Source organism: Anomaloglossus baeobatrachus, chromosome 1 (genome assembly GCF_048569485.1).
Source record: "Anomaloglossus baeobatrachus isolate aAnoBae1 chromosome 1, aAnoBae1.hap1, whole genome shotgun sequence".
In the NCBI taxonomy this organism is placed as follows: domain Eukaryota; kingdom Metazoa; phylum Chordata; class Amphibia; order Anura; family Aromobatidae; genus Anomaloglossus; species Anomaloglossus baeobatrachus.
The window spans coordinates 225,084,617-225,107,382 of NC_134353.1; the positions used below are offsets into that span (position 1 = coordinate 225,084,617).

General features: G+C 47.8%; 1 protein-coding gene across 1 annotated transcript in view; it reads left to right on the forward strand.

Annotated features, from left to right (window-relative positions):
• The window catches only part of MGAT4D (MGAT4 family member D), a 271,656-nt gene that overhangs the window by 205,867 nt on the left and 43,023 nt on the right, over nucleotides 1-22,766 (forward strand). Inside the window, exons 9-11 of the mRNA XM_075348407.1 lie at nucleotides 8,212-8,342; nucleotides 15,540-15,647; nucleotides 16,003-16,196. Of these exons, the coding sequence (XP_075204522.1) occupies nucleotides 8,212-8,342; nucleotides 15,540-15,647; nucleotides 16,003-16,196 (433 nt within the window). The remainder of the gene's footprint in view (nucleotides 1-8,211; nucleotides 8,343-15,539; nucleotides 15,648-16,002; nucleotides 16,197-22,766) is intronic.

A 22,766-nucleotide genomic window follows, 5' to 3' on the forward strand; every position in this document is an offset into this window, starting at 1 on the left:
ATGTATTAATATACTTCCCTACCGCTGTTCTCTCAGGTGTCCAGTGCCATTCTTGTCTTCTCAGTTATGTCACCACTCTACAGAGTCTCCAGGTCACGCTGCACTCTGAGTGACCCGGAAGTGACTTTTACAAAATGGGTCAAAACGAGGCTCTATAACCTTAAGTTGTAAGAAACTTCCAGGTCAGACACAGAGTATAGAGTGGACTGGCTAGTCGCAATTGCAGTGACGTCACTCAAAAGCAAAGTAGAACGGTGGTGGACACCGGGGAGAGCAACAGTAGGTGACTATATTAACACAAACAATACATTACAAGCATATATACACACACATTTAATGAATAATAACTTAATGTAAGATCTTATTTAAAGGGAATCTGTCAGCAGATTATTGATATGTAATCTGAAGACAGCAGGAAATAGGGACTGGAACACAGATTTCAGCGATGGATCACTTATTAGGCTGTGTGCTGTTGTATACTTACAATTATTGTTTTATCACCAGGAGATTATCACTACCTGAACTACAGCTCACGTGCCTGATAGACCTACCATGCCCCCTCCTCTGATTAGCAGCTCACTGTCTATAGACCATGTACTCTGAAAGCTGTGGTGTGGGCAGGGTTAGCTTTCTTAACTCTGCTACATCTAAAAACTCTGTTTCACGAGCGGTGCACTCACTAAAGGAAGTGATACATTCTTTGAATCAGGGTCTCTTTACTTACATTATGTTGCACTCAGATGAGGTAGTGAAACCTGGTGACAGATTCATTTTAAAGGCAAAAAAATTGAAAGTTTCTCCAAATTTCTGATATTTTCATGAACAAGCGCAAATTTCATCTACAGTACTTCAATTTACCACTAATATAAAGTATAACTTGTCACTAAAAAACATTCTCAGAGTCATTGAGATATGTACAAGCATTTCCAAGTAATTAGGAAATAAAGTAGCACGTCAGATTTGAAAAAAATGTGCCTGATCAGGAAGGTAAAAACAGGCTTTGGCAGGAAGGAGTTAATAAATGAAGGAAAAAAAAATACACACACATCTGTGCAAATCGATCCAATCTCAGAAAACAATTTACAGACGGGCCGCGGCTCTCCTGACCAGAGCATGACCGCTTCAGATACATTTTTAAATAAAAAGCTCACAATTAGTGTTGAGCGGACCCGGATCCGCAAAATCCGGATCCGCACGGTTTGAGAGCCCGATCCGGATCCGACCAGTACCCGGGATTCGGAGTGCACGATTCGGATCGGATCCTTTTTCTTTTTTTTTCTTTCTCACTCACTCACTCACTCACTCACTCTCTCTCACTCTCTCACTCTCTCTCTCCGGATCCGGCTTCCCATTGATTTACATGGATGCGGATTCCGGATTGGATCCGGAATTCTGCGGCAACCCGATCCGGATCCGCCGAACCCGGATTATAACCGATCCGCTCAACTCTACTCCCAATATGTAAATGTAAATTGTGGAACTCTTTAAAAGCAAATTCCAATTCTTTTTCAACTAATTATTCCATGAGGTCCCCTTTTGTATATATTTATAAATAGAAAGTTTTGATTAACACATTGAACTACTTTATTTAGAGTGCAAGCTCTGTTTATAGTTTAGTCTGGGATTTTATTAGATTCCACAGGTTTTATTTGTTTTTTTTAAGGTTGACCGTAGACATAAGTCCATTGAGTTCCCCCTATGTATTTATATAATAACATGCAATATAGGTTTTCGTAATAATCATTTTTCTGTGTGTGTGTGTTTGAACTTTCCATACAAAGAAGACAATAGCCACAGTGTATTCTTGTTTTCGTTTCTTGATGTGGAAAGGTGCGAAATTTGGATCATGTACACAAAGTGTCATAATAATTGTTTAATATCAATATAGGTGTGTCTACTAATTTGTATATATGTAATAAAAATAATCTTTATTGTAAAAGCATGAACTATATATAGTGTGAATAATTTAGTTCAAGGCTCCATTTAAAGGGAACCTGTCAGCAGAAATTTCGTAATAAACCTAAAAGCTTCCCCCTCTGCAGCTCTTGGGCTGCATTCTAGCAATGTTCCTGTTGCTATTCTGCCACCTTTGAGAACTAAATAAATAGTTTATAAAGTCTTACTTTTTGTATGCAAATATTTTTTTTCTGTACACGGGGGCGGGCTTTCTGGCATCCGTTATTCTGCCTCCTGCCGCTTTACGCCGTCCCCCATTGCTCATTTCCATACGGAGGACACCGCCCCGTGCTCCCGAGGTCTCGCGCATGCACCGTGCCACTCTTGCGGTACCGTGCACTGTGCACAGCGTGACCGCTGGTGACGTGATTGCGCAGGCGTAAGATTATTGGCGGCGCTATGATTGTCATGAGCAAGTACCCGCCCATAATCTCGTGCCCGCGCTTTCCCCTCTGCCTCCACCATTATGCGCAAGCGCTGCCAGATGAACCCACGTCACCTCTTACCCATGTTTCCCTGGAGCAGGAAATAGATGGGAGGAGCGGAGCACACCACAGATCAACAGGGTTCACCTGGCCAGCGCTTGCGCAGAACGGTGGAGGCAGAGGGGAAAGCGCGGGCACGAGATTATGGGTGGGTACTTGCTGATGACAATCACAGCGCCGCCCATAATCTCACGCCTGCGCAATCACATCACCAGCGGTCACACTGTGCACAGTGCACGGTACCACGAGAGTGGCACGGCGCATGCGCAAGACCTCGGGAGCACGGGGCGGGTCCTCAGTATGGAAATGAGCGATGGGGGATGGCGTAAAGCGGCAGGAGGGAGAATAACGGACGCCAGAAAGCCCACCCCGCGTACAGAAAAAAAAATTTGCATACAAAAAGTAAGACATTATAAACTACTAGAAGGTGGCCCGATTCTACGCATCGGGTATTCTAGAATTTACGTATTGTGTAGTTAATGTATGATTTTTGTTATATATATATATATATATATATATATATAGATGTTGTTGTCTGTAGTTAGCAAGTGTTTGTGTAGGGGCTGTACATGTTCTGGGTGTTGTCTGGGTGTGGCGGGGGGTGAGAGCGGTGTTTTGTGTGTTGCCTTGTTTGTAGAGCGCTGTGTGTCTGTATCATTGTGTATGTGTGTTGCGCGGTTTGTGTGGGTGTGTGTGTGTGTTTTGGGGGGAGGTATGTTTTGTGCAATGTGTGTGTTGCATGGTATGTGCGTATATTTGTGTGTGCCGCGGTGTTTGTGTGTTGGGTGTTGTGTGTGTGCGGCGTTGTGTGTGTGGGTGTCTGTGTAGGGCAGTGTTTGTGGTTCCCAGTGTGTGTGTGGTGTGTTGTGCAGTGCGTGTGTGGCAGTGTGTGTGTGTGTGTTTTGGGGGGAGATGTGCACCCCCCATCATGCTCCATCCCCCATGCTGCGCACCCCCCATCATGCTCCATCCCCCATGCTGCGCACCCCCCATCGTGCTCCATCCCCACTCCCCATTGTGCTCCATCCCCCATGCTGCGCATTCCCCATCGTGCTCCATCCCCATGCTGCGCATTCTCCATCGTGCTCCATCCCCCATTCTGCGCACCCCCCATCGTGCTCTATCCCCCATGCTGCGCACTCCCCATCGTGCAACATCCCCCATGCTGCGCACCCCCCATCGTGCTCTATCCCCCATGCTGCGCACTCCCCATCGTGCTCCATCCCCATGCTGCGCACTCCCCATCGTGCTCCATCCCCCATGCTGCGCACCCCCCATCGTGCTCCATCCCCCATGCTGCGCACTCCCCATCGTGCTCCATCCCCCATGCTGCGCACTCCCCATCGTGCTTCATCCCCCATGCTGCGCACCCCCCATCGTGCTCCATCCCCCATGCTGCGCACTCCCCATCGTGCTCCATCCCCTATGCTGCGCACTCCCCATCGTGCTCCATCCCCTATGCTGCGCACTCCCAAACGTGCTTCATCTCCCATGCTGCGCACTCCCCATCGTGCTCCATCCCCCATGCTGCGCACCCCCCATCGTGCTCCATCCCCCGTGCTGCGCACCCCCCATCGTGCTCCATCCCCCGTGCTGCGCACTCCCCATCGTGCTCCATCCCCCATGCTGCGCACTCCCAAACGTGCTCCACAGTCACACATCAGACATTAAACACGCACACATCTGATCGCATACACTCACACACACACCCCACTTCTCCCTGTGCCCACCGGTGGCCGGTCCCAGCAGCTGTGCTGCACGCCGTGCTCCTCTGCCGACACTCACAGATACGATCGCATACACTCACCCACACACACACTCACACACATCCGATCGCATACACTCACACACATCCAATCGCATACACTCACACACACACACACTCACACACTCACTCACACACACCAGATCGCATACACTCACACACACACACACACACATCCGATCGCATACACTCACACACATCCGATCGCATACACTCACACACATCCGATCGCATACACGCGCTGACACAATCACAACATCCGGAGATACCACATGCTTCCGGCCATGTGATCCTGGAAGATCACTGCACAGTATCGCCGCCGAGAAGCAAGCGATATCACGGGATGTTGTGAGTATGTGGATGTGTGTGTGTGTGGATGTGTGTGTGTGTGGATGTGTGTGTGTGTGTGTGTGTTCGTTCCGCCGCTGCAGGACCTTGATGCGCTCACCTCATGTGGGGGGCAAAGCCTGGGCGATCGGCCAATCCGTGCGGGGGGCGGAGCCTGGGCGAGGAGAGCTGCCAATCCGTGTGAGGGGAGGAGCCGAGGCGAGCGGCCAATCCGTGCGGGGGGCGGGGCCATGGCCAATCCGCTGTTTGTCACCGTAAGGACATGGCCAATCCGTGCGAGGGGGGGCGGACCCGAGGCGAGCGGCCAATCCGTGCGGGGGAGGAGCCGAGGCGAGGCAAGCGGCCAATCCGTGCAGGGGGGCGGGGCCATGGCGAGGCCAGCAGCCAATCCGCTGTTTGTCACCGTAAGGACATGTCCCGGGACACAATTTTGGAGCAAGACAGACAGACAGACAGACAGAATAAGGCAATTATATATATATAGATTTATTTAGTTCTCAAAGGGGGCAGAATAGCAACAGGAACCTTTCTAGAATGCAGCACAGGAACTGCAGAGGGGTAATCTTTTAGGTTTATTACGAAATTTCTGCTGACAGGTTCCCTTTAAACAGTCATGTTTTATTTATTTTTTTATATATATTACATAAAGCTGGCCTAGGAGGTCAACTGTTCTCAATGAATATTGCTTCTGGAGCTCAACCACAGCTTTCTCCTGCAAGAGCCATTGTGGGTAGATTGTATTATAAACTAGTCTTTCAAACAAATGGGAAATTCCATATAGCTGTTTACATACTCAACTGAAGCCCCACTTTTCTTTTTTACTGAATGCACCCCCATGGTCATTTGTAGTGGTGTTAGAACATACAAGTCCTCTGATGCAGGGAGAGTGGCAATGGTTTCTTCTTTCACGTAACCCATGACCTACAGTTATCAGCTGTACCTGCAGAGCATGGATGTCAGTGTGGCCTACCTACCCATGGATTAGGCAACTTTCACACATCCGGTTTTTGCCGTCAGGCACAATCTGGTGTGTGCCTGATGCAATGGATCTGGCGCAGATTATGTAAAACTGATGTGACGGATCCGGTAAAAAAACGGATCCGTTGTAGCAGTTTGTACCAAGAATCCAGCTGTGGCTGCAGGTAACCTGAGTGACGTCACCGCTGACAGCGCGGCTCACTTCAGTCACTCGGGCCACTTGCTGTCCCAGTTGGAGGATCACAGAAAGTTAGTTCCAATTATTTTTATTCAGATTAAACGTACAAGGCATATTTAAACAAAATTATTGATCCACCCTTTGTGTCTCTGTGCACTAAAATTCCCTAAAATTCCCTATTGTCCTGTAGCTGCCTATTTGTGGGTGTCGGCACCCTATGTTTGTAGGAATTGGTGCCCCCACTCCGCGGTGGCTTACCCTCCCTATATACTCCCTATGACTATCTAATGGGGGGAGGTAGGTAAGTAGGTATAGACACCTGTGTAAGAGAGGTAAATTAAGGTGTAGGAGAGTTACAGGATAGATATAGCTTTCCACCAGTCTGGACGGGAATTAAAGGGTTCTATAAAAATTCTGTGTTGACCCTTGATGGACTAACCCAATTTTTACGACCCGACGCGTTTCTCCCCACACTGTTGGGGTCCATCAGGGGTCTTTTTTAAAACCATAGACAACACTTAATTATTTAGATTGATAGGAGGGTTTCCTGTGATGGTTTTTCTGGTCCAAAATGTTTGACGGAATTTTACTTTTTCTTTTTTCCCCCTTAAGGCTCCCAACTTCGTTCTCTTTTTGGATTTGTTGACGTAATTCTGTAGAATTCCACTTTAATGGAGGTTTTTTTGAATACAGAAATGAGGGAATAGGGAAGATTCCCACAAAATTTCCCCTTTTTTTTTCCAGCTGTTTTCAGGGTTACCTCCCTTCCCTTTTTAGGATGGGGGGAGGGGCCTTTTTGTTCCAAAGTAGTGGATTTTTCCTTTTGTCTCAATTCAATATGTGTCCACTGTTATTTATGCCTAAATAAGGGTGCATAGCTACTACAACGTTCCGGAAGAGAGAGCGTGCACATGACCTGCAAGAACAGAAAGTGTTCAGTATCCACTGCACAAATTGTGTAATTCATATTCAACAAGCTATGTACGCAATGATCAAGAGAGAAGGGATACAGCTATACGTACAAAGAGTACTGCATAAATGGAGCCCAAACCATATTCAGGAACAACTTTACCGAGAGTGCGCAATTATTCTGGCACATCGCAGAAGGTATGATACAAAGAGGAGTACTAAATACAAAGGGCCCAAACTGTATTAATCAGTGGATTTTTACTTAGCACCCTCCAGCACTATTAGTACGGTTATCTGCAGGTTGTGCATCCATTCTCTTTTGTTTACTGTTCTGAAGCTGGACTTGACCTGAAGTCACTGATTGGCAGATTGGCTCTCTGCCCGTATGCAGCCAGCCATAAACAGAACACTTCCGGGGAAAGGTGGGGTTTTTCATTCCATCCCCCCCCTCGTTTAATGCACACTACATCCGATCATGCTGTTGTTACCCCCAGTGAGAGCCATTCAAGCACTGCAAGCGGCTCACACTGGGCAGAGCACTGAGCGTACCTGAACACAGCGATGCACGTTTGAGTGGTTTGCACGCGTACAGCACCCAAACTCCGACCTCGAACATTAATTTTTTTGTAAAGTCTGTGTTCGTTATGAACACCGAACTTAAAAGTTTGGGTCCGCTCATCTCTAGTTAGTTTTGAAAATACGGCACAAGAAACCGTGAAGCATCTGAAATGTTACAGATTTCCAACAGAAAAGGTCTGTAAATTGACAAATCCTTTCCACATCAATTGTAAGGGGTACTTTGCACGCTGCGACATCGGTAACAATGTGTTACCGACGCTGCAGCGATAGCCCCCCGCCCCCGTTGCAGGTGCGATATCTTGTGATTGCTGCCGTAGCGAACATTTTCGTAAACATCCCGCCCACCTCCTTCCTTCCGCATAGCCGGCTGGGACGCAGGTAGATGTTCCTCGCTCCTGCGGCTTCATACACAGCGATGTGTGCTGCCTGCTGGAACGAGGAACAACATCGTATCGTTGCAGCAGCGGCATTATGGAAATGTTGGACCCTACACTGATGATACGATAACGACGCTTTTGCGCTCGTTAATCATATGTAAAAGGCTTTACACACTACGATGTCGCCGGTGACGCCGGATGTGCGTCACTTTCGATTTGACCCCACCGACATCGCACCTGCGATATCGTAGTGTGCAAAGTACCCCTAAGAGTAGATAAAAGGCTGAATAAATGATGAGCTTTCCTTCCTTCTACAATGATGTGTGTAACGTGTCTTGATTAGTTGATGAGATAAGCACAAGAACTTTGCATTATACTACCATATCAGCACAACTCCCATCCCCATACACACCCAGATTATGGAGCAGACAGTTCATTGTACAAAGGTTTATTTTCTGTGGAATGAGAACGGCTACATTTGATCTCTTATGTGACTCCCATGAGGATGGGGCTGTCGGTTTTGTATGAAGCTCTTATCAACAACCTGGACACATATCTCTCCTATATGCACTGGATAATGAACTTTTCAATCCAGAAAACCTATATACACATATCTGTGTTTTTGTTTTTTTTTAGGAAAGCTGTTCAAGTGTAAAGATCTACCGTATGTTGCAGAATTTTTTTTGATGTTCTACAAAGATAAACCCATAGACTGGCTCCTTGATCATTATCTCTGGGTAAAAGTGTGCAACCCTGAAAAAGATGCAGTGAGTGTCTCTTTTTATTATATTTTACATGTACCTGAAAGGTGATTTAGTTAAAACAATGTAAAATTATAGATTTTATAGAAATGGCATGAACTAACTGCTACATCACAGTGCCTCACTTCAAAGGGTCCCGGGCCTCACTACTATAAATGTTAATGTTAAAGGGAATTTTTCTATAGATGCAATCCTTTTAAGCCATCTATATGGGCAAATACAGTGGGGAAAATAAGTATTTGATACACTGCCAATTTTGCAAGTTTTTCTACCTGCAAATAGTGGAGAGGTCTGAAATTTTAATCAAAGGTACATTTCACCTGTGACAGAATTAAAAAAAAATCCAGAAAATCACATTGTACAATTTTTAAATAATTAAGTTGTACTTTATTGCATGAAATAAGTATTTGATACAATAGAAAAACAGAACTTATTTGGTACAGAAACCTTTGTTTGCATTTTCAGAGGTCAAACATTTCCTGTAGTTCTTGACCAAGTTTGCACACACTGTAGCAAGGATTTTGGCCCACTCCTCTAGAGCAGGGGTGGGCAATTAATTTTCCCATGGGGCCGCATGAGAAATTGGGATTGGTTTAGAGGGCCGGACTAATATAATTACCTCAGTTCTACCCAATATACTACATTACTACACCCCCTCCATATACTACACCTGTAATAAACTACACCACTACACCCCTATATACTACACCTGTATTATACTACACCCCCCATATACACCTGTATTATACTACACTCCCTCCATATACCTGTAATATACTACACCCCCATATACACCTGTATTATACTACACCACTATATAATACACCTCCGATATACTACATCATTACACCCCTATATACTACACCTGTAATATACTACATCACTACACCCCATATACTACACCTGTAATATAGTACACCCCCATATAGTACACCTGTAATATACTACACCTCCATATAGCACACCTGTAATATACTACATCACTACACCCCATATACTACACCTGTAATATAGTACACCTCCATATAGCACACCTGTAATATACTACATCACTACACCCCTATATACACCTGTAATATACTACATCACTACACCCCATATACTACACCTGTAATATACTACACCTCCATATAGCACACCTGTAATATACTACACCTCCATATAGCACACCTGTAATATACTACATCACTACACCCCATATACTACACCTGTAATATAGTACACCCCCATATAGCACACCTGTAATATACTACATCACTACACCCCTATATACACCTGTAATATACACCTCCATATAGTACACCTGTAATATACTACCCCTCCATATAGCACACCTGTAATATACTACACCTCCATATAGTACACCTGTAATATACTACATCACTACACCCCATATACTACACCTGTAATATAGTACACCCCCATATAGCACACCTGTAATATACTACAACTCCATATAGTACACCTGTAATATACTACATCACTACACCCCTATATACACCGGTAATATACTACATCACTACACCCCATATACTACACCTGTAATATACTACACCTCCATATAGCACACCTGTAATATACTACACCTCCAGATAGCACACCTGTAATATACTACATCACTACACCCCCTATATAGCACACCTGTATTATACTACACCCCCATATGTCACACACCCTGCTGCCCATACAGCCTGCACCTCCATATCACACACACTACACCCCCATATGTCACACACCCTGCCCACATATTTCACCCTGCCTGTACCCCAACTTACCCCTCTCAAACACTCTGCACCCCTTCACATCCTTCTGTCAGTCTGCAGCTCTCATATGCCACTCACCCTGCAACTCCATCTTCCCTCATATGCACTCACCCTGCAACTCCATCTTCCCACATATGCACTCACCCTGCAGCTCCATGTTCCCACATATGCACTCACCCTGCAGCTTCATGTTCCCACATATGCACTCACCCTGCAGCTCCATGTTCCCACATATGCACTCACCCTGCAGCTCCATGTTCCCACATATGCACTCACCCTGCAGCTCCATGTTCCCACATATGCACTCACCCTGCAGCTCCATGTTCCCACATATGCACTCACCCTGCAGCTCCATGTTCCCACATATGCACTCACCCTGCAGCTCCATGTTCCCACATATGCACTCACCCTGCAGCTCCATCTTCCCTCATATGCACTCACCCTGCAACTCCATCTTCCCACATATGCACTCACCCTGCAGCTCCATGTTCCCACATATGCACTCACCCTGCAGCTCCATGTTCCCACATATGCACTCACCCTGCAGCTCCATGTTCCCACATATGCACTCACCCTGCAGCTCCATGTTCCCACATATGCACTCACCCTGCAACTCCATCTTCCCACATATGACACTCACCCTGCAACTCCATCTTCCCACATATGCCACTCACCCTGCAGCTCCATGTTCCCACATATGCCACTCACCCTGCAACTCCATCTTCCCACATATGCCACTCACCCTGCAACTCCATCTTCCCACATATGCCACTCACCCTGCAGCTCCATGTTCCCACATATGCCACTCACCCTGCAGCTCCATGTTCCCACATATGCCACTCACCCTGCAACTCCATCTTCCCACATATGCACTCACCCTGCAACTCCATCTTCCCACATATGCACTCACCCTGCAGCTCCATGTTCCCACATATGCACTCACCCTGCAGCTCCATGTTCCCACATATGCACTCACCCTGCAGCTCCATGTTCCCACATATGCACTCACCCTGCAGCTCCATGTTCCCACATATGCACTCACCCTGCAGCTCCATGTTCCCACATATGCACTCACCCTGCAGCTCCATGTTCCCACATATGCCACTCACCCTGCAGCTCCATGTTCCCACATATGCCACTCACCCTGCAGCTCCATGTTCCCACATATGCCACTCACCCTGCAGCTCCATGTTCCCACATATGCACTCACCCTGCAGCTCCATCTTCCCACATATGCACTCACCCTGCAGCTCCATCTTCCCACATATGCCACTCACCCTGCAGCTCCATGTTCCCACATATGCACTCACCCTGCAGCTCCATGTTCCCACATATGCACTCACCCTGCAGCTCCATGTTCCCACATATGCACTCACCCTGCAGCTCCATGTTCCCACATATGCACTCACCCTGCAACTCCATCTTCCCACATATGCCACTCACCCTGCAGCTCCATGTTCCCACATATGCACTCACCCTGCAGCTCCATGTTCCCACATATGCACTCACCCTGCAACTCCATCTTCCCACATATGCCACTCACCCTGCAGCTCCATGTTCCCACATATGCCACTCACCCTGCAGCTCCATGTTCCCACATATGCACTCACCCTGCAGCTCCATCTTCCCACATATGCACTCACCCTGCAGCTCCATCTTCCCACATATGCCACTCACCCTGCAGCTCCATGTTCCCACATATGCCACTCACCCTGCAGCTCCATGTTCCCACATATGCACTCACCCTGCAGCCCCCCTCCCCCTCATGTCCCCTCTTTTCTCATTACCAGTCATCATGTGTCCACATCTCCTTCAGGATTCAGTATCTTGCTTTCTGCCCGGCATCCTGTGTCTCCTCCCACACAGTCACATGGGCGTGACATCATCGCAGGTCCTACAGTGCAGGATGAATTATTCCGTCTGCTGTGCTGCTCCTTCTCCTGCCCGGCGGGAACTTTTGAAATGACACACGCAGCGCAGTACTGACAACGTCAGAGCGCGCGTGTGTCACTGACAATTAGTGCCGGCAGGGAACAGAGGAAAGACTCCTGCGTTCCGCTGCCTGCACTGACTGTGCGGAGTGCGGACCTGCACAGGATCTCTCCTTGCTCGGCACGCTGCAGCCCGGCTCCACTGCACCGGCTGAAGACGGGCGGGCCGGTCACAGAGAGCAGGCGGGCCGGATGTGGCCCGCGGGCCGCCCCTTGCCCAGGTCTGCTCTAGAGAGATCTTCTTAGATCTTTCAGGTTTCAGGGCTGTTGCTGGACAATATTGAGTTTCCGCTCCCACCAAAGATTTTCTATTTGGGTTCAGTTCGGACCTGGGCCTCCCCTCCACGTAAACCGACAATGGGGGTACGGGATCATGACACTGACACTTGGCTTTTACCCTCAGCATCCAGGTTTCCCATTATCTAAAATCCCTCTATCAGCACCCAGTTTTCCTATGTTCTGATATGCATCTTGTCCTCGGCACCTAGGTTCCCCATGCTCTGCTATACCTCTTTCCCTCAGCACCCAGCTTTCCCATATCAGAGCATGGGAAAGCTGAGTGCTGAGAGAAGATGTATAGCAGAGCATGGGAAAGATGGGTGCTGAGGGAAAGAGCCTTTTTCCCTCAGCACAAAATGTTTCCCATCCCATGTTAGTATCTTTGTCCCACCCATATATAGCTCTCCAAATACTGTAATGGCCTCCACATAGCCTTCCATATAGTATAAAGGGTCCCACATAACCCTTTATATAATAGAATGCACCCCCATAGTCCTCCATGTATTATAATGCATTTCCCATAGTTCTCCATGTATTATAATTCACCCCATAGTACTCCATATAATATACTGCACCACATAGTCCTCAATGTTTTAGAATGCACCCCCATAGTCCCTGTATAAGGTAGCCTTCATAGTCCTCCATATATTATAATGTAGCCCCCTTAGTCCTATCTGTATTATAATGCAGCCCCATACCCCATGTATAATGCACCCCTATTTTCCATGTATAAGGTGTTCTTCATTTTGTATAATGCAGCCCCCACCAGGCCTCCATGTGTATAATGCAGCCCCCACCAGGCCTCTAGCCACCATGTAGTCACTGATTTAAAAGAAAAAAAAAAAAAGTACTCACCTTTCTGCTCGTTCCCCTGCTGCTCCGGTCAGTGTCCTCCCATCCTGCGTTCTGTACTCTGTTCTCTGCATGCCTCAGCACAGCAGTCGCACAGAAGTGACGTCACCGCACAGGGGGAGAATGATGATGCATGGAGCGGCACAGGCTACTCCAAGCTTTATCATTGTTGTGCGCGATGACGCGGGAGGGGGGCCTGGTGTAGCCGCCGCTGACACCGGGCAGGGGGTCCCGGTGTCAGCGGCACTGGGTCATATAATGGCCACTGAAAGGAGCTGGTGCTGATCTGCAGGGCAGCTGCCGGGCCCCTAACCTGCCGGGCCCGGTCGCGATGGGGACCCCTACGAACACTGTAGTTACGCCACTGGGTTCAGGTCTGGAGACTTGCTAGGCCAATCAAGGACATTGAAATTCTTCTTACGGAGCCACTCCTTAGATGTTCTTTCTGTGTGTTTCGGGTCATTGTCATGCTGAAAGACCCAGCCACGACCCATCTTCAATGCTCTTACTTGGGGAAGGAGGTTTTTAGCCATTATCTCACAATACATGACCCCATCCATTCTCCCTTCAATATGGTGCAGTTGTCCTGTTCCCTTTGCAGAAAAGCACCCCCAAAGTATGATGTTTCCGTTTCCATGCTTCATTTTTTGGATCTTGTTCTTGGGGTTGTACCCATCCTTCTTCCTCCAAACATGGCGAGTGGAGTTGGTACCAAAAAGTTTTATTTTGGTCTCATATGACAACATGTGTTCTCCCATGCCTCCACTGGATCATCCAGAGTGTCATTTCAAAACTACAAATGGGCCTCGACATGTGCTGACTTGAGCAGGATGATCTCGCTTGCCCTGCAGGATTTTAATCCATGACGGTGTAGTTTCCTACTAACCATAATCTTTGAGCCTGTGGTCCCAGCTCTCTCCAGGCCATTAACCAGGTCCTCCCATGTAGCTTTGGGCTGATTCCTTACTTTTCTCAGACCCATCCTTACCCCACGAGGAGAGATCTTGCATGGAGCCCCAGACCGAGTAACATTGACAGTCATCTTGTTTCCTCCATTTTCTAATATTTGCGCCAAGTTGTTGCCTTCTCACCAAGCTGCTTGCCTTTTACCCTGTAGCTGATCCCAGCCTTGTGCATGTCTACAACTTTGTCCCTGGTGTCCTTAGACAGTCCTTTGGTCTTGGTCATAGTGGAGAGGTTGTAGTGTGATTTTAGTTTGTGAGGTTACTTTTATACAGGTAATGAGTTAAAACAGTTTCAATTAACACAGGTTTTTTAAAGAAAAAATAGCAGGTCTGTGAGAGCCAGAATTCTTGCTGGTTGGTAACTGATCAAATACTTATTTCATGCAATAAAATGCAAATTAACTATTTAAAAATCATACAGTGTGATTTTTCAGAATTTTTGGGTGATTCTCTCAGTCATAGTTGAAGTGTACCTACAAAAAAAAATACAGACCTCTTCATTCTTTCTAGAAAACTTGCAAAATCGTATCAAATACTTATTTTCCCAACTGTAGGTCATAGGAAGCCGAATACAATGATGCCATGATACATGCGATCAGAAGTCTTATACCAGAGAAATCAACAATTTTCTTAATACGTAAAGCCTGCTTTACACGTGTCAATTTCACATACGATCTCGTATGCGATGTGACCCGCCCCCATCGTATGTGCGGCACGTTCAATTTGTTGACCGTGTCACACAAACGATTATTTCCCGTCACACGTATTTACCTTCCATACGACCTCGATGTGGGCAGCGAACATCCATTTCCTGGAGTGGAAGGGACGTTCGGCGTCACAGCGACGTCACACGGCAGCCAGCCAATAGAAGCGGAGGGGTGGAGATGAGCGGGACGTAAACATCCCGCCCACCTCCTTCCTTCCGCATTGCCGGCGGGTGCCGCGGGACGCAGGTAAGCTGCTGTTCATCGTTCCCGGGGTGTCACACACAGCGATGTGTGCTACCCCGGGTACGATGAACAACCTGACGTTCAATTTTTAGTAATTGAGCGATGTGCGTGCGATCAACGTTTTTGCGTTCAATCGCAATCGCACGTAGGTTTCACATGCTACAATATCACTAACGATACCGGATGTGCGTCACTTACGATGTGACCCCGCCGACACATCGTTAGATTTATTGTAGCGTGTAAAGCCCGCTAAAATGAGCTGTTAAGATCTATGCTCTGGAGATCTCTCCCCAAAAAAATGTCTGCTCTTTGTAAAAACTGCTTGAGGCTAATATGATTATAATGTTATTAAATGTGCACATCCTATAGTATCAAGAACAATCAGATATGACGTTCTTTCTAGAAACACTGTGACCGTCAGAAGTCCAACTTGCGCATTCGGTATCGCCCATCTTTGTTCCAGCATGTTGGTACACATTCCTCATTAGTTGGAAAAATACAGAATCTAAAGGTATGTTTATTTTTAATTTCACTATTCCCCTTGTGTAGAGTCTTACAAGACTGGACTGTCCCTTTTAGCATGTAACCAGTCATATGGCTATGACTTTTAACTGCTTGAACAACTTTTGGCTGCCCTCCAGTGCTGCATATTTTAAGTTTATGGCTGAATCAAATGTCACAGCACTGCTAGATTTTCCTAGTATAATATAACTTATACTAGTCACAGATTAGAAATGCAAGAAATGTTCTATTGTCTTAATGTCTACATTTTGGAAACTGGTGGGTACTTCTGTAATGTGCCATTTATTGTAATGATTGCTGCTTGCAATGATTTGCTAGTTTGTTTTATGTGTCTTTACTGGTAGGATAAAGACTTTGACAAAAAAGTGTTACTCAAGCGTCATCTGAATCCTACTGCTAAACTCAGCACCAGCCTGAAAGCGTACCAGCACTACAGCCTGGAGAAAGCCTACGTGGGGGATGAGTATTTCTGGTCCTTCTCACCTGTGGCTGGCGATTACATCCTGTTTGAGTTTCAAGATCCTTTGCAGCTAGAGGGGTAAGTTAGCTGTTACCACTCATACCTAGCAATAAGTTGCTAAAATAGATTTTGGAGATTTTTTTTTTTACATTTTATTTGTTTATGTATATACCGTAGCTAAAATAATTAGGTCATAAGGAGTTATGTTTTCTCTATGTGCCATTAATTCCACAGCTCTGTACAGATATTATCATCACTTTACCCATTGGGGCACACAATCTAACAATCTAGATGCCCTTTCAGTATGTCTGGAAGAAGCTTCTGGAAGAATGTCCTATGGACAGATAAGACAAAAATGGAAATTTTTGGCAAGGCAGATCAGCTCTATGTTCACAGATGGTAAAATTAAGCATATAAAGAAAAAAGCACTGCCCCTACTGTGAAACATGGAGGAGACTGTTTCGTTCTGGGGTTGCTTTGCTGCATCTGGCACAGGGTGTCTTGAATCTTGCAGGGTACAATGAAATCTGAAGACTATCAAGGGATTCTACAGAGAAATGTGCTGCCCAGTGTCAGAAAAGCTTGGTCTCAGTTGCAGGTCATGGGTCTTGTAACAGGATAATGACCCAAAACACACAGCTAAAAACACTCAAGAATTGCTAAGAGGAAAACATTGGACTATTCTGAAGTGGCCCTCTATGAGCCCTGCCCTAAGTCCTATTGAGCATCTTTGGAAAGAGCTGAAACATGCCGTCTGGAAAAGGCAACCTTGAAACATGAGACAACTGGAGCAGTTTTCTCTTGAGGAGTGGCCAAAATACCTGTTGAGAGGTGCAGAAGTCTCATTGACAGTCACAGGAATCGTTTGATTGCAGCGATGGCCTCAAAAGGTTGTGCAACAAAATATTAAGTTAAGGGACCATCATTTCTCTCCAGGCCTATTTCATGAGTTTTATTTTTTTAAAAATTCTGTGCAGGCATGGTTGAAAAGCAATGTGTGACTTGCATTTTTCAATGTCATAGATTTTTTATTCATTATTACTTTTGTCAGATTCAAGTTATATTTCTGTGAACATTATGGGTTTTTCCTTAATTAAACAAGGGGTTCCAACAATTTTGACCACGTGTGTGTGTGTGCGTGTGTGTGTGTGTGGGTATGTATATATATATATATATATATATATATATACATATATATATATATAGTATGTTAGTGTAGGACTGCCTCAAATGAGATTTGCCGTGACGTGGCGAGGTAGCTCAAGAAATTGCAATTTTTTGCTAAAAATCTCAAAATTTTTATAAGTACAGCTTGGAATTTCTAGTGCTGACGTGCACATTTAGTGCTGGCTTTTTGTTTTTTCTATATATAATGTATGTATGTATATATATATATATATATATATATATATATATATATATATATATATATATATATTGTGAGGCTGTGACCGGGGTTATCTATGACGGCCGGTATGTCTCGCCCCGGTTGTGCTCACTCCATGATAGAAAGTAGATCCACTCTAGGGTTAATGCTGTTTCCCTACAGGCTGAAGGAAGGGTTAAATAGAATCAGGAACAAGGGCAGGTGTACCGGGTGTGGGAAAGTGAACAGAACTTCCAGAGCTCTCTCTGGAGAGGCACATGTATTTTGTTATGGACTTTTTGTTTGGACATTAAAACCGTGTGCTGTGAACCTAATGCCTGGATCCCGTGTCTTCTGCTGCGCAGCCGACCACGCTACCTCACATATGGTGGAGAATGCGGGCATGAGAGCCGGTGAGGTGTAGCTTCCATCCCTGGTGACCCAGCAGCACATGTCCTGGATTCGAGCGGCTATACTACAGCCCAAACCCGGCGACGCCATGGAGGACATACTAAAGCATTTGGCTCAGGCTAATGCACAGCAGCAACAGACCAATGCACACCTGCTCCAATCCTTGCAAGTGCAGGAAAAAAAACTCCAAGAACAGATGGATCAGGCCAATGCACGTCAGCAGCAAGCCTTGCAATTGCAGGAAAAAAGGCACCAAGAACAGATGGTTCTCCTGGCCAAGTCGATCCATGCCGGACCGGCAGCAACAACCCCGGGACCGGGTGACGACGGCAGCGTCCGGAAAGCGGTGAGACAAGCGTTGCAAAAGATGACCCCGGGTGACGATGTGGAAGCGTTCCTGGCGGTGTTTGAGCGGGTGGCCGAGCGGGAAAAGCTGCCGACCCCCCAGTGGGCTGAGGTATTGTCGCCCTATCTGACGGGGGAACCCCAAAAAGCGTACCTGGACCTCTGTACCGAGGACGCCATTGACTATGTGACCCTGAAAGCCGAAATACTGGCTCGGTTGGGGGTGAATACCTATGTACGGGCTCAGCGGGTAAATCAGTGGTTCTATGAGGAAGCCAAACCCGTACGCTCCCAGGCCTATGACTTGTTGCATCTTGTAAAAAAGTGGTTGCAGCCTGACACTCTGAGCCCGGCGCAAATGGTGGAAAGGGTAGTAGTGGATCGTTTTGTGCGCACTTTACCCGTCACCGTTCAACGGTGGGTAGGACAGGGTGACCCGAGTACCCTGGACCAATTAGTGTCCCTGGTAGAGCGGTATGTGGCTACGCAGGACTTGATACGGGACACTGAGACTTTGCGTACCGCTCGTCGGTCCGGCCCCTCCAAGCCTAGGGCCAAGGACCCACCGCTGACAACGGTGCAGGAGTCCCCTACCGTCCCGTCTGAGGCCGCGCCCACCATTCCTGAGGTCCGGAAGGTTCTGTACCCTAAACGACAACCCGTCAAGGGGGTTTCCGTCCCCATTAGATGTTGGCGGTGCCAGCGGGTGGGACATATGGAAGCCCAGTGTCCACTCACCACGGAGCCCGTGGATTGTGGGGTTACCCGGCGGGGTTCAATGTATGCTCAGGTGGTGTGTACCGCTGACCTGGTCTCCCCAGAGACTGAGCCCCACTTGTGCCAAATACAGGTGAATGGATGTCCGGTTACAGGATTGTTGGATTCCGGAAGCTTAGTGACCCTGGTGCGATCCACCTTGAGGGCTAAAGTAAAGGCCACAGGACGTACCGTGGGGGTGGTTTGCATACATGGGGACTGCCGCGACTATCCCACGGGGATTGTCACCATCACAGCACCTTGCGGTCAGGTGCAACATGAGGTGGGACTTCTTAATACTCTTCCTTATGACGTGATCCTAGGAAGGGATCTGCCCTATTTTTGGACTTTATGGAGGGGACCCCCTAAGTCCCCTCAGATATTGGTTGGTCCGGGACCTGAGCCCTACAATCCTGAATCCGGGACACCTGCCGTAGGGGTCCCCATGATAGGGACAGAATGTGAACCCGATAGGTCGCCCCTAGAGGTATTGGCAGGAGAGGCTGAGACGGTCGAACCCATCCCGGAGTTGGAGGCGTCCCCCGATACGTTTGGGACAGCCCAACTCCAGGACCCTACATTAATACATGCCCGGAGTCGGGTGACAGTAATTGACGGGGTGGCACAGCTGCCCGGTGCCCAGGTAAGGTACCCCCATTTTGCTCTTAAGCAGGATTTACTCTACCGGGTAGATGAAATACGGGGCGTGGGGGTAGAGCAGTTAGTAGTGCCCCAGCCGCATCGCCGGCGGGTCCTCGACTTGGCTCATAAACACCTGATGAGTGGCCACCTAGGGGTCAAGAAAACGCAGGAGCGAATATTGCAAAGGTTCTATTGGCCCGGGGTCTTTGGGGAGGTAAAACGGTTCTGCGAAACCTGCCCGGAGTGTCAGCTTACCGCACCCCTGACCCATTTTCGCAGTCCGTTGGTACCGTTACCCATTACAGAAGTCCCTTTTGAACGGATAGGGATGGATCTGGTGGGGCCCCTCGTAAAGTCCGCTCGAGGGCACCAACACATCCTAGTGATCGTTGACTATGCCACCCGGTATCCCGAGGCGATACCTCTCAGACATACTGCAGCAAAGCTTATAGCTCGGGAGTTGTTTGCTGTGTTCTGCCGGGTGGGGTTGCCCAAGGAGATCCTTACGGATCAGGGGACCCCATTCATGTCTAAAGTGACCAAAGAGCTATGCCGGCTACTCCAGATCAAGCAGTTGCGTACGTCTGTGTATCATCCTCAAACGGACGGTTTAGTCGAGCGTTTCAATAAAACCCTGAAAACCATGCTAAGAAGGGTGATCTCAAAAGACGGGAAAGACTGGGATATGATGCTTCCCTATTTGATGTTTGCCATACGAGAGGTGCCACAGGCATCCACGGGGTTTTCGCCTTTTGAATTGTTATACGGGCGACATCCCCGGGGATTGTTGGACCTGGCAAAGGAAACATGGGAGCAAGAGCCCACCCCCCATAAAAGTGTGATTGAACACATTTTGGGTATGCAGAACCGCATAAGCGCGGTCATGCCAATTGTGAAGGAGCATTTACAGGAGGCTCAGGCCGCGCAAAGCGGCCGCTACAATAGACAAGCCACCGTGCGGACCTTTAACCCCGGGGATCGGGTGTTGGTATTAATCCCCACGGCGGAGAGTAAATTCCTGGCTCAGTGGCAAGGCCCCTACGAGATAAAGGAAAGAGTCGGGGTGGTTAACTATAAAGTATTGCAGCCCGGTAGGCGGAAGCCTGAACAAATATACCATGTCAACCTATTAAAACCTTGGCAGGAACGGGAAAGCCTGATGGCTGTTTTTCCCCCATCTCCCTCCTCTTCGGGTCGTCCACCTCCGGCTCCAGCGACCTCCGGAGAGGATGAACCAGAAGTAAGGATTGGAGAAGCCCTCACCAAGACTCAGAGGCGAGAGGCCAGACGGTTGGTTCAGCAGAACCCCGATGTCTTCTCCGAGGTGCCCGGTAGGACCAGTCTGATACGACATGATATTGTCACCGAGCCCCACCTGAAGGTACGCCTGAAGTCATACCGGGTACCGGAGGCTCGAAGGCAAGCCATATCAGAGGAAGTGAAGACAATGCTACGCCTGGGGGTCATCGAAAAATCCCGGAGTGAATGGGCTAGTCCGATTGTCCTACTACCAAAACCCGATGGCTCCTTAAGGTTCTGCAACGACTTTAGGAGATTGAACGAAATATCCAAGTTCAATCTCTACCCCATGCCCCGGGTGGATGAGCTGATTGATAGGTTGGGACAGGCGCGATATTTTACCACGCTCGACCTGACCAAGGGGTACTGGCAGGTGCCACTGACGGAGTCCGCCAAGGAGAAAACCGCTTTTGTTACGCCGGAGGGTCTCTTCCACTATGTTGTCTTGCCTTTTGGATTACATGGCGCTCCGGCCACGTTCCAGAGGTTGATGGACTTAGTGCTGGAACCGCACCAGGCGTATGCATCAGCATACCTTGATGACATCATTATTTACAGCTCCGATTGGCAGGCCCACTTGGAACAGGTACAAGCGGTGGTGGACGCGCTTCGAACAGCCGGATTGACAGCCAATCCCAAGAAATGTGCGTTGGGACTCACGGAAGCCCGCTACTTGGGCTACGTGATAGGCCAAGGAGTGATTAAGCCCCAAATTAACAAGGTTGAGGCGATCCAGAAGTGGCCTAAACCCCTGACCACGAAGCAGGTTAGGGCCTTCCTGGGTATCGTGGGGTACTACAGGAGGTTTGTAAAAGATTTTGCGGGACTATCAGCCCCCTTGACGGACCTTCTCAAAGGCAAGAAGTCCGTCATGGTGCGCTGGACTCCGCAGGCCGAGGACTCCTTCCGGGCCCTGAAGGGGGTCCTGTGTGGACAGCCCGTTCTGGTCAACCCTGATTTCCGGAAGGAGTTCATAGTACAGACTGACGCCTCGGAGGTCGGCCTGGGTGCAGTGCTGTCTCAGGTGGTTCAGGGGGAGGAACATCCCGTCACCTTTTTAAGTAGGAAGCTCACCCCTCCCGAGCGGAATTATAGCGTAGTGGAGAAGGAGTGCCTGGCGATCAAGTGGGCCTTGGAGCCCCTACGCTATTACCTGCTGGGACGGCAGTTTCGCTTGGTGACGGATCACTCTCCGCTGGTCTGGATGAGATCCGCCAAGGAACGGAATGCCCGGGTTACCCGGTGGTTCCTTTCTCTGCAGAACTTCCGGTTTACGGTTGAACACCGGGCCGGTAGGTTGCAGGGCAACGCCGATGCCTTGTCCCGCGGCCCGTGTTTGATGGCTGGAGTTCAACCCCGCCCGCTTGAACTGAGGTGGGGGGTATGTGAGGCTGTGACCGGGGTTATCTATGACGGCCGGTATGTCTCGCCCCGGTTGTGCTCACTCCATGATAGAAAGTAGATCCACTCTAGGGTTAATGCTGTTTCCCTACAGGCTGAAGGAAGGGTTAAATAGAATCAGGAACAAGGGCAGGTGTGCCGGGTGTGGGAAAGTGAACAGAACTTCCTGAGCTCTCTCTGGAGATGCACATGTATTTTGTTATGGACTTTTTGTTTGGACATTAAAACCGTGTGCTGTGAACCTAATGCCTGGATCCCGTGTCTTCTGCTGCGCAGCCGACCACGCTACCTCACAATATATATATATATATATATATATATATATATATATATATATATATATATATAAAAATGTGTGTGTGTGTGTATATATATATATGTGTATATATATATATATATATATGTGTATGTGTGTGTGTGTATATATA